This window comes from Denticeps clupeoides, chromosome 5, assembly GCF_900700375.1.
Source record: "Denticeps clupeoides chromosome 5, fDenClu1.1, whole genome shotgun sequence".
Lineage (NCBI taxonomy): Eukaryota > Metazoa > Chordata > Actinopteri > Clupeiformes > Denticipitidae > Denticeps > Denticeps clupeoides.
Window position 1 is genome coordinate 10636194 of NC_041711.1, and position 13219 is coordinate 10649412.

Here is a 13219-nt window from a genome sequence, read left to right on the forward strand (position 1 = left end):
GCATCAAAACTATGATTGAACACATGTGGAGTTATGTGCTGTGGTCCAGCTCACCCCAAACCATCTTGAACCAGGTCTCCACTTTTTGTTAAGTACATAACTCCACATGTGTTCATTCACAGTATTGATGGCTTCAGTGAGAATCTACCAACGTAAATGGTCATGAAAATAAAGAAAACACATTGAATGAGAAGGTGTGTTCAAACTTTTGGCCTGTACTCTGTGTCTGTGTGTGTGTGTGTGTGTGTGTGTATATATGGGGCAGTGGTGGCCTAGCGGTTAAGGAAGTTGCCCCGTAATCAGAAGGTTGCTGGTTCGAATCCCGATCTGCTAAGGTACCACTGAGGTGCCACTGAGCAAAGCACCGTCCCCACACACTGCTCCCCGGGCGCTTGTCATGGCTGCCCACTGCTCACTCAGGGTGATGGGTTAAATGCAGAGGACAAATTTCACTGTGTGCACTGTGTGCTGTGCTGCTGTGTATCACGTGTGACAATCACTTCACTTTCACACTTTCACATATATATGCAGTATGTGTTGGTTGTGTGGATATGCATACGGCAGGAAGGAGATAGTTTATTAGATAAGGTTCCTCGTTGTGGGTATACATTTCCACTGTTATGCTTGTGACAGAGTTAAACATTAAGAAAATAAGCAAAACAACTAAATGAAAAAATATGGGGGAAATAAGGCGCATGGCCACCTCCGGGTCGAAGGCAAACAAGATTTACACTCAAGCACATAATCATTTTCTTAGAAGCCGCGTCAAGTGTTTGCTTTCTAATCTGCAGGCAAAAAATGTTTCCTGGTGACAAGCAGTGCAGGGGTAATGGCAAGCAGAGATCACGCAGCCGTCACATATCCTCTGGTTATGCATTAAAAAGGAAAAAAGAAATACAATAAAACTGGTTCGTCAGGCATCCTCGTCACCTCTTACTGTTACATGACACGGCACAGCCTGACCTCTGGAGAATGCAATTGCTTGTTATTCTGCTGATAGTGTTCATTTGGGACCGCAGCGAGGCCATAAACAGACAAGAGGCAACATGTACGAAAAAATGTGCTTGTTTTCGCAATGGAAGAATGGCGGGATGAAGGCAGCACTGCAGATCTGACACGAGACGTGGGGTCCACGTCGCCGGCCACGTAACGAGCCTCGAGGAAGAGTGGGCCAGCTCCTGTTCAGCTTTGGCGGCAAGCACAGACCATCTAAGTATACCTAATGAGCCAGTGTGCTGTGGAGAGGGGTTGCGTAACTGTCCAGCACTAATTTGTGAAGGGGGGAGGTTTGGAGAGGCCGGAGAGAAAGAGAGTCCTGTGCCCCCGCTCATTGAACAGATGATGAGGGCTTCACTGAAAAAAAAAAAAAGTTCATGGGAGTAAGATCCTCGCCTTTCATTTCAAAGATGCTCCCTAGATGTTTCCCTCATTAATTAAAGCCTAAATCGGATCTAGCACTGGGTGAAATAAAATATTAAGAGTACTAATGAATTACTAATCAGCCCCAAGCTTCCTTAAGTTGGATTTTTTTTTTAATAGAAATTAAATCGGTGATTCACATCAAGGTCATAATAATAATTATTATTATAATTTTATTTAAATACCAATCCTTGCCGCCCGTCTGTGTCCGGCTCTCTATCCCTCTTTCCTGTGTGTTGACTGCATCAACTCCAGTCAATTAGGCTTATTGATTATGTGACTGCAAAGTGCAAAAGACCTTCTTGTGATCCGCCACTTTGCAGGAACAAAGAGGGTGCGAGTATTGCTTCTTTTCTTTCTTTCGCACCGCTGGCCAGGGACTGGTGGTGGGGACTGGTGCAATATACCGTCCGGTGCTGGAAGCCGCTCTGGGCCCCTAGGTGAGAGGGGACAAGGCCCCAGCGTGGACCGACCATTGTCACCACACATTTCGTTTTAAATCCATTCGAAGTGGTGCCCTTGGTAGGGGTAACCTGCACCCCCCCCGTTCCACAAGAGCCACAAGGGGGTTCATTGTACAGCTCTGGGACGCAGCGCATATCTGACCACCAGCCCGGTGTGTTGGGCTCGTACTATCTGCGAGACGCGGAACGACTGCCGATAATTATAGACGAATCTGGCCCTCGTGAGGAGGTCGCCGTCGCTTCTTCTCGAGGGAGGAGTGCGGAGGGGAAAAGGAGGAGGAGGAGGAGGAGGAGGAGCCCCGCCGGAGCAGAAGCTCTCCGCGCCTCCGGAGCCCGCAGTGACAAGGGCTAACGGGCAGAGGCAGGACCGCGGAGGAGCGCCGGTGAATATTAATAAGCGGACAGGAGCGGCCATATATACATACATACTTATATTTATACATATCTATAAAGAAGAAGAAGAAGAAGAAGAGGAAGAAGACGGAGGAGGGGGAGAATGAGGAGCGGACCCCGAATTGGATATTTTCTTTTTTTTTTTTGGTTCCAAGACTCGGGACTTTTCTTTGGTGATGCCTCGCTAGAACACCCCTGCGCTCCGTCTCTTCAAGACTCTTGAGACGCGGGAGGAGTGGGGTCTTTTTTATTACTATTATTCCCGAAGATGTATTACGTGTCATAAAACAGACGGACAGTCGGATTAACGACACTGCGCGTCCTCTGCGTAAGTATGAAAGGTTCATTGTGCATTAATGCATCATTATTCATCTTCAGATGCCGGACGATTGGAAAAATATAGTTCATTGACAGATTTTCACATTTATATTTATTATTATTCATTCTTTTTATTAGCCCGTGCTCCCGTGGGACAAGTCAGGACTCATTATGGGGTTATACTATATAATTCTATATATTTATTTCCATCTTGTTAACAGGCGTGACATGGGAAAGTAACTTCACCTGATGTCCCCCCTCTGGGTTTAAAATGGAATTCTCATCCGTTTATTACGTGGGTTTACTTTTTTTTTTTTACCTAGAAACTGGCGCGTCGCGGTAATTACTGAAACACGCGGCGTAATTAAAACGCGAGCCGCAAATTGGCTTCCTCCGGCGCAGCATCCAGCGCGCACCTGGCACGGCGCCGCCGGTTACGCGGGAGCGCGCCCGCCGCACGGGTGGTCTCGGGTGTCACGAGCGTCGCCGAGAAGGTGCCTTGAACGGGGCGGCCGGAACGGGACGAGGGTCGATGTTCGGGAACCGCCCATTGTCCGTTTTAAACGCGTTGCGGGTCACTTCATCAGGAAAAAGCTTCGCAGCATCGCTTGGTAATGGAGGGTGTGTGTGTCTGAGAGAGAGAGAGAGAGAGAGAGATGGGGGTGGTGGACATGAATCTTATTACTCCCCTCTGGGGACTCATTAAATCTTTTAACACCTCTTGTAAATTGTCCCCAAGTCATTGGCGGTGCAGGGGATGTAATGAATGGGAATGCACAGGGAGGCACCTGCGGGACACCGCACACCCCGCTGTGCGTGTGTGTTTGGACGCCGAGCATGCTTGGCTTTTTTTTTTTTTTTTTTCCAGCGGAGGCCTGTCGTCCGGCCCGGAGGCGAAATGGTCTTTAGAGCACCTGCGAGACGGTTTAAGCCACAGCGTGACCTTCCTCCGCGAGAGGGATGAGGCGATTAGCACCCCAGGCCTGCAGGACCCGCAGCCTTTTTCTGGAGGAATGTGGGCGTAGTGGCGTCCCCTGAGGGCGGGTGCGTCGCTTTCTGCCCATCATGCAGGCCATTGTCACACACTAATTGGCCTCGACCGTGGCGAGGGCCATCTGCAGAGCTCACGATGCAGACAAGACATAATTGAGCGACGCCCCTTGGACTCCCGTTGGACCAGTCCGGCTTGGTGTACTCCAGCCGCACGCCCACCCGACGGTCCCCTTGACCCACGCTGCAAAAAAAAAAAAAAAAAAACGACCTTCAGCCAACTGGCTGCTGCTGCCTCTTTTGGGACAGCTAGGACCCGCCCCGTCAATACTGGCAAATGATGTGCCAGCTCCTATGAGGACAATGAATCACCAAAAGGCGTGTAGCGGCGACGCCTTCCGCCCTGGGCTCGCCGTGTCGCGCAGAGGACACGGCTTCCTTTGAAGGGACGTTCAGATCGCTACGTAACGATTCAGCTCGCGCGTGAAACGTCTGAGAGGCCGTCACAGAGTATACCAGCAGCGGGCGATGATGTGAATGGCGATAATGGGCTTTGTGCGCCGGTCTTGGCCTTTTGTTGTGACTCTACACGCAGCGTGCTCTGGATTCCTTTCGCCGCGCGGCGGCTTTGGTTTAGGGCCTTGCGTGAGGATCGCAGGTTAAGCTGATTAAGGCGTACGCATTTTTGACCTTTTGCTTCCTCCCTCTGGCCCTTTTTTCGTTTTTTTTCTCCCTTTCAAAATAAAACGAAGAACATGACGGACAAAGTGCTGATTTCCCGTTCCGCAAAAGCGCCAGGCATTCGTTCCTTTCCAACTGCGTTCCATTTGCCTGAACGAACTCTTTAACGAGTCCTGTGCCGTTCATTATTCAAGAGTCTCTTGTTTCAAGCGCATGTGACAGCATCTCATCAGACAACATCGTCGGCTGGCTTTACGCTGGGCAAAGCATGTGGTCCAATTCCAGCTTGGATGCTGCGTTTATTTATTTATTTATTTCATCATTGCATTCCAACGGATGGCGTGGAGTGGGTGGAGGAGGTGGTGGGATAAAAGAACCCTTTGCCATTTTGGCCACCATTTGCAGAGACACGTGCATCTGCCGCTTGCATATGTCTGTCTTCTGCGACCTTTTTGTGTCTCAGCCGCTAGGTCTTCCATCTCATATCAGTGAAATTATCAAAGCATACCTGTCTAGCAGAGGTATGCCGGCAAAAGCCCAGGATCTACAGGAGGGCCCGGCCCCCACGTATCGTCACATTACCGGGAGTTTCAGTCACCTACTGATGTAGAAGGGCCTTCCAAAAGCTACCTGAGTAACATGTGTGCAATGTAAATGTAGAGCATGAAAATATGTGCTTTTTCAAATATAATGTCTACAAATGGGGCAGTGGTGGTCTAGCGGTTAAGGAAGCAGCCCCGTAATCAGAAGGTTGCCGGTTCGAATCCCGATCGGCCAAGGTGCCACTGAGGTGCTACTGAGCAAAGCACCGTCCCCACACACTGCTCCCCGGGCGCCTGTCATGGCTGCCCACTGCTCACTCAGGGTGATGGGTTAAATGCAGAGGACAAATTTCACTGTGTGCTGTGTATCACATGTGACAATCACTTTCTTTCTTTCAAACAGGGTTAGGATGTAATGGGAAATGTGTACGGAATTTATAAATTCAGAATACCAAGAATCTGGATTCAGTTTGTTTTACATTTTACAAGGCAGCATTTAGACATTTTCATTTTTTAAAAAGAACCTTTTTTTTCGGGACCATACTGTCCCAACAAATGTGTCTGAAAAAAAGATACGTTCGCTTGAGATATGAATTACCGCCTGAAAAAGTAAACAAACAAACAAACAAACAATACCATTAGATTAAAACAACTTTTTATAACAATTAGTTTTGGAAGAAGAAGATGATTTTATATTCATGCAAATATTTAGATATATTTATAGGGTGGTAGTAGCCTAGTGGGTAAAACACTCGCCTATGAACCAGAAGACCCGGGTTCGAATCCCACTTACTACCACTGTGTCCCTGAGCAAGACACTTAACCCTGAGTTGCTCCAGGGGGACTGTCCCTGTAAATACTGATTGTAAGTCGCTCTGGATAAGGGCGTCTGATAAATGCTGTAAATGTAAAATGTAAAATATATTTAGATATACCTGATGCGAAATGAAAAATTTGAAATAAAAGAGTTCCCAGTTGCAAGCTGTAGTGTGTTAGCTGTGAGATCCCGTATTGTGAGCTAAAAGGGTTAGTAACAAGTTCTGGTTGTATAGTTGGACAACATTTTTAAAATTTGCAAACTTCTGCTTTCTGCACTGGATATGGCTGTGGATGATCGCCAGTGATAAGTATTGTTTGTGCTCATCCCTTATTTTATGTTGATGCAGAAAAGAATGAATTATTTCAAAAGGAAAATCAGCAAATAAGAGAGAAAAGCGAAGCGATTGTCATTGTGAAACACTGCAGCACAGCACACTGTGCACACAAAAAAAACGTGTTTTCTGGATTTAACCATCACCCTTGGTGAGCAGTGGGCGGCCATGAACGACACCAAGGCAGAAGGACGGTACCTTGCTGAAGGTCACCTTAACCTTTCGGTATTTGAACCTGCAACCCTCCAGCTACAAGTCCGATTCCTACCCCGCTAGGCTAGGCTCCATTATTGGAGCAATACTGCTCCAATAATGTTTCATGCATTTCAAACACGACTATCATATGTAGTTTTTATGTACCTCAACACAATACAAAATGTGCCATTAATTAACTTCATAATGTAAAGTATTTTGCATAGCTGCAAACGTGATTTTACAGCTGATGCTCTGAGGCTCCTCACTATCACTTCTGCTCTGAACACTAACCACACGGTTGGGTTAGCCATTAGTAACATCACTGCTTAGTGGGTGGCTGAGTGGAACGCCGTCTCCCGGGATGCTCGCCGTTCTCCCGTACCCTGCCGTCACAAGCAGTGTCATGTTTTTTTTTTGTTTTTTTTTTATTCTGGATGCACTGTTCTAGGGTGGATGGTAAAAAAGGTAGTCTGTACTTTCCACCATCCAGTAATAGGCAAATTTGGTAGACTTTCTTTGAGAATATATATATATGCGCGCTGGAGAAAATTGCCCAGCTGACAGCTCGAAAATTGCACTTCATTTCTTGCCAATCCATTTAGCCTTATTTCCAGGTTGCAAATATGGTCTGGCAAGGTTCTGCATTCATCCAAGGCTATTAAAGACGCTAATAACTTTCTCATAATAGCAAGCCATTATAACGACACTTGTTTTGACAGATTGGTGTATACCCGGGGTACTTAGTGCAACTCGTGTAACCCAGTTTGACTCAAATGGATTCTGAGGTTTACATGATGGACGTAAAATGTATTAGGAAAGCATAGTGTAACCTACATGAGAAACCCTTAGGCCAATTCATAGTACTGAGCTGATGTATGCAGCTCATTAGTGCACAATTGTAATCAAAGGGATGAGATATCCCTCTGTGCTCCCTGGCTGCGTGGGTGCAGTTGTAGTTCATTGATAGTTCTGTTTGCGGGCGTGTGCAGCAGCGTGCTAGAGGAATTCCATGGACTCAAAGAAGTGTGATGGACCTCAGCGGGAGAGCCAGTTGCTCCGTTGCATCATGCTCAGCAGTCAAACTACAAAAGACGAGTGGAGGAAAAAAAAAAAAAAAAAGAGTGAAATGCTTCCAGCTGATGTAAATGCAGCTTCAGTGTCTCATGTGTACCGCAGTAAATGTGCAAGAATTGTTGTGTGGATTGTAAAGCCCACAGGGATGTGATTGCTGCACATGTATTTGCCCTCTTTTAACTTTCTTTAGATGTTTTTTTTTGGTCGTAGTTACTTGCTAGCCAAGTGAAATGCTTGTTGATGAAGTGGCTTTTCGTAAATTGCAGACTTCACAGGGTTCGATTGGAGCACCTAGAAAGTGAAGTGATTGTCATTGTCAGCAGACAGTGCACACAACAAAATGTGTCCTCTGCTTTTAACCCATCACCCTTGGTGAGCAGTAGGCAGCCATGACAGGCGCCCGGGTAGCAGTGTGTGGGGACGGTGCTTTGCTCAGTGGCACCTCTGTGGCACCTTGGTGGCTCGGGATTCGAACGGGCAACCATTTGATTATGGGGCCGCTTCCTTAACCGCTAGACTGCCCCTGTCCATGAACCAAACTATGGACTGAAAATAGGAGTGTTACTGCTCCCTGGCTGTCAGCTATGTCACTTTTTTATTTTTCCATTCTTTATAGCTACTTTATTTATTTTTTTACATCTTTTTTTTATTTGTTTAATCCCCCTTCAGCTGCCATGAGGAAAAAAAAAAAACTTTCTTTGATAAGTGTCATTTTTCTACACAGAATCTGTCCAGAGCTGTCACTGTTCGGTCCCACATGCTGTCACACGATATACTCGCCCTATCAATGTTTGATTTCAAGTGGGAAATCGGTCTGAGCTTACAGTGCTTTAACATCTTTTCTACTCAAAGCTGTCTCGAGTCTAGAATTAAGAGACAATACACATAAAAGCCATGTCAGATCAAATGTGCATTAGAAGGGGCTTTTATTTTAACCTAACAGACATTATGAAACTTTTAATAGGCACGGCTGTTGTACAAACTGTACACTTGATCCCATTAAATATTGAATATCCTGCCATCTACATGCCATTTTCATACCCTTCTGTTCACGTACCAACCATAACATTATGACTAACTACAGGGGAAGTGTATAACATTGATTATCCAGTTGGCTACTGGCATTGAGTGTGACATATTAGGCGACAAGGGAACATTTTGTTATGTGTTGGAAGGAGGAAAATTGGGCAAGTGGCTTAATGCCAGATTCCACAGTTCGAGGTCTAGTGGAGTCTCAGGTGGTCAGGGCTGTGTTGGTAGCAATAGAGGGACATATTTTATATTGATGTTGTGCATGATCAGTGTATATCAATATAAAGCCAATTGAACCCAAATGAAAATCCGATGTGAAGGCTAATAAAAAAATGAATAAGGGTGATTCATTTTACTGATTGATCTTGCTCATAAACAAGCTAAAAGTAAACCAGAGCAGTTGTAATTACTGCAATTAAATATTTTAGCACATTTACTCTAACAGGCAAAGCATGTCTAGTTTATGTCATGTTGGGTTAAAAAAAAAATCTCACCCTCCCTTCTTTTCTCTTTTCTTTGCACAGACACAAGAAAAAATGCTGGCCTGCATTATTTTCCTCTGCTCATCTTTCTTCTGTGCTAATTTTCAAGACATTGAGCCTGCAAAGCTATTGCTGGGTGAGTCTTGCGACTCTCTGTGTTCGTGCGAAGAGAAGGACGGAGTGCTGCACATGAACTGTGAGGAGAGGAACATCAGTAAGATATCACAAATCAAAGTGCCATCCACCCTACCGTTCCATCTGAACCTGTACAAAAATGATCTGGTGGAGTTGCGTGCCGAAGACATGGAAAGTTTCAAGAATGCTATCTCATTGCATCTGGGTGGCAACAGCATACAGGAGCTTGAACCTGGTGTATTCAGCTCTCTGGGCTCCCTGAGGAAGCTGCATATCAACAGCAATTTCCTGGTCATGTTAAAGGAGGACACTTTCCAAGGCTTAGCAAATTTGGAGTACCTTCAGGCAGACACAAACTTCATTAAAGTTGTTGAGCCAGGGGCGTTCAGCAAGCTCGTCCGACTGAAAGTGTTGATCCTCAATGACAATTCCATCGGGTTCCTTCCCAGCAACATTTTCCGCTTTGTGCCACTGACCCACTTGGACCTCCGCGGAAACCAGCTACAGACTTTGCCCTACGTGGGCTTCCTCGAACACATCGGCCGCATCATGGAGCTCTTACTCGAGGATAACGACTGGGTGTGCGACTGTGAGATACTGCACCTCAAGATATGGATGGAAAACATGCGAGGCCAGTCTTCCATCGGCGAGGTGGTGTGCAGCAGCCCCCACCACCTCCGAGGCAGCGTTTTGGCAAAGATCAAACGAGACGTGCTGTGCCCCTCCCATGCTGACATCAATTTGGAGGAGCCCTCAAAGCCCTTTGACATGGTGGTCACACCATCATCTAAAGTGGCCCAGATCCCAGTGGCCAGAGATGATGAGAAGATTCCGACACCAGCCCAAGTTCCTGGGATACCTTGCGTCCCCCAGTGCTCCTGCCACAATCATCCGGCCGCTGGTTTTTTGATGCACTGTCAGGACAGGGGAATCCAAAGGATATCTGACTTAGGGGTACTTCAGCAAGGCCCCACAAAGCTTTTCTTAACTGGAAATATGATTCAGAGACTGCTGAAGTATGATTTTGTTACATACGACAGCCTGGAGTTACTAAACTTAGCAAACAACCAGATCGATTACATAGACAACGAGACTTTCCTCAGCTTAGGTGGTCTGACAAAACTGTACCTGAATGGCAACAGGATAGAAAAAATCTCTCCAACAATGTTTGTGGGACTCCACAACCTTGAGCACCTGTATTTAGAGTACAACCTTATAAAAGAAATTCTCCCAGGGACATTCAACCCATTACCTAATCTGAAACTTCTTTCGCTGAACAACAATATGTTGAACACTTTGCCTGCTCAGATATTTCGAAATGTGCCCCTTATGACTCTGGACCTTAGGAACAATCTGTTTATGCACCTGTCCGTGAGCAACGTGCTGGACCAACTTGATTCGCTGAAGCAGATTTATTTGGAGGACAACCCTTGGGATTGTACTTGTGACCTGGTCAGTCTCAAGCAGTGGGTTGAGAAATTGGGCAAGGATGGTGTGGTTGGCTCCATTTTCTGCCAAACCCCAAGGACGGTGGCTAAAGCAGAGCTGAGGACCATGAAAATGGAAGAACTTTGCCCCGGCCTGGTTACCTTCCGTTTCCCGCCCACGGATGATGTCATCCCAATCACAGTTGCTCCAGATGCCAGGAAAGGATTTCTCAGTTCCCTGACTGACACGGTGCCACTATCGGTGCTCATCTTGAGCCTGCTTATCTTTCTCCTCACCATAATTTTCTGCTCTGCTGGCATTGTGGTCTTCATGCTGCATCGCCGGCGTAGAAACAAGAAGAAGAAGCAGGCCGAGGAGCAAGCCCGTGAAAACAGCCCCATTCACTTGCACTACAGCGTGATCGGCCAGAAGACTACGCACCATCTAGCTCAAAGGCACGGTTCAGCTATCTACCATGACCCGACCCACAGCCCAGTCATACAGGTCTGCAAGAGTCCCAATTACTGTGCACAGCACTTGGAGCACGAGTTGGACGAGTGCGACCGGGACGAATCGAAACACATCTGCCGCAGTATCCTGGACAAAGGGGCCGACTCGCCCCACATGGGACCCAACCTAAAGTACAGAGCCGTTACCGACTACCCGGCTGACTTTTCAACACTCGGGGATGCAAGTTCCTTGTACAAAAACATCCTGGAGCGAGAAAGGGAGCTTCAGCAGCTCAGCATTACAGAGTATCTCAGGAAGAACATCTCACAGCTGCAGCCGCCTGTGGAAATGCAGGTTCCTGGGCATCATAAGGAGCTGAAACTGATGGAGACACTTATGTACACCAGGCCAAGGCAAGTAATGGTGGAACAGACTAAAAACGAGTATTTTGAGCTCAAAGCAAACCTGCACACAGAACCTGACTATCTGGAGGTGTTAGAGCATCAAACGGCTTTCAACTGAGGTTATATTAATTTTATCTCAGCTTGCAGAGATATATACGTTTAAAAGCGTTCAAGTGCCTTCTGTATTTGTTCACAAGTGAACTGTAAAAGCCGAAAGTCCTTCAGTTGGGATAAGCTGGTGATCTAAGCCACAGAAGACAATGTTTAATTGATCCATGCTCTTGTCCTTTCGGCAGTGCACCGCTGATGAGAAACAGTTAGCACTAATGCAGGTCTGCAGCAGACAGGCAAGTAGATCCATGGTGTTGTTACACTAGACTTTGGCAGACGCTGGCATTTTCCGTTCATTCTGCCCATTTTTTTTTTTTTTTATTTGTTATAAACAGTATGTGCCATGTGCCACTGAAGACAAGTTGCCAACAAGTTCACTCCACATTAATGGACAGTTGTCAAATTGCAACCACGGATATGTTCTAATTATTGCGACATCAACATCATTATTTATGTTTGGGTACCAGGTCTGTGACCATAATTATTTATTATCTCTGTTTTTTCTCCCCATCATTTTCAAAGAAACAGTTTCTGTTCTTAACATCCTAGCTGCCAGAAATAAGCACTTATTTTAAATCAGGCACCAGACATTCATCTTCTTTTGTCTCTTTCATCTCTTATTTTAAACAGAACATTGCACTATTCAAAATGCCATTTTAAAGATGTGCATGACAATCAAACTACTGCTGAACATCATTTTCTTTTCCAAGTTGAAGAATACTTTTCTGTAAGATAACATTGTTTATAATGATATTTTTAATCTGTCAGTCTTATCGGACAATTTTCTCACAGCATGGTTCTTATTCAGGATATATGCTCACATAATTATTTGGTTGGAAAACCAATTGTGTTCAGCCTTGAACTGTTTTACTGTATGTAAGGAGCACCATAGCTTTATTTTGTACCGGTATAGATATAGAGTATTTATTCTGTACATATCTGTATATTTCCCCACATTTATATGTTTGTGTGCCTTTAATGTTGTATATATATATATAAATGATCCCCTGAGAATCTGTAAATAAAGATTTACTATATTGAGTGTTTGGAAAACAAAAAAATTATTTTTTATTTTGAGCAATAATTTTGTTAGACTAGAAAATACGGGCAATGAAGGCTAGAGCGAAAGGTCAAGTTTGAGATCTTGCAGCACTTTTGACAGTGTACAGATGCCATTCTAATCCCAGATGTTTTCTTAGGTGGGGTGCGGCCTGTCATACAGTGGGTACGTCATCTAGTCTTCAGATGGACCATCATGAAAAATGACTTGTTAATCTGTTTTCATAAAAAGTAGGCATTTCATGTTTGCACAGTTGCGTGTTGGAACAAGAGGAACCCAAAACACTTGCAGTTCACAGCAACACAGTTGTAAATGCACCTCTGCCCGTGAGGCTCGACTCGGCGATCTTAATTACACGTCGAGACTGGAGCACAAAGACGTGCCTTTCTCTTCCACTTCACGTTAGCTCAGTTTCAGTCACCCCATAGCTGAGGCTGGCTCGTCTCTCTTACCAGCCTACTGGAATAATAGATGCATTTTTGAAAAATGTGCTGGATTACATTTAAAAGGCTGTGTTTGTCTGAGAATGGAAGGATAGGCGTTTTGGTCTTGTAATGGTTGGAGGAGGTGCTGCAGACGCACCATCTTTGGAGATCACATGGAAATGAAAATTTGACGTGCAAACCAATCTGACTTTTAGTGAAGTGCAAAACAATGTTTCCTTAATCCAAAATACACAAAATCACTCTGGCTTTTTGTGCTTCAGCGAGGGAAAAGGACACAGCAGGACCCTTTTCTTCTCCTCTAAATAGATTCCTCTGCGGTGGCCACATTAAAATAAGCGCAGATGTAACACCCTTTTTTTAAATAGAACATCTAACATGGCTTTTAAATTTAAATTTGATCACTGTTGGATCAAAAGTATTGCAGCGTTCTCAGTGTTTGGCTGT

General features: G+C 45.4%; 1 protein-coding gene across 1 annotated transcript; it reads left to right on the forward strand.

Annotated features, from left to right (window-relative positions):
• The first annotated feature begins 2222 nt into the window (after positions 1-2222).
• Positions 2223-12310, forward strand: slitrk6 (SLIT and NTRK-like family, member 6). The gene is made up of 2 exons (XM_028981947.1): positions 2223-2604; positions 8784-12310. Exon 2 carries the CDS (start codon positions 8796-8798, stop codon positions 11274-11276), a length of 2481 nt encoding a protein of 826 aa, XP_028837780.1. The 5' UTR covers positions 2223-2604; positions 8784-8795; the 3' UTR covers positions 11277-12310.
• Positions 12311-13219: the final 909 nt, after the last annotated feature.

What these genes read in the sequence shown, in the direction of transcription:
- slitrk6 (XM_028981947.1), top strand. Translation starts at nt 8,796, where the DNA reads ATGCTGGCCTGCATTATTTTCCTCTGCTCATCTTTCTTCTGTGCTAAT.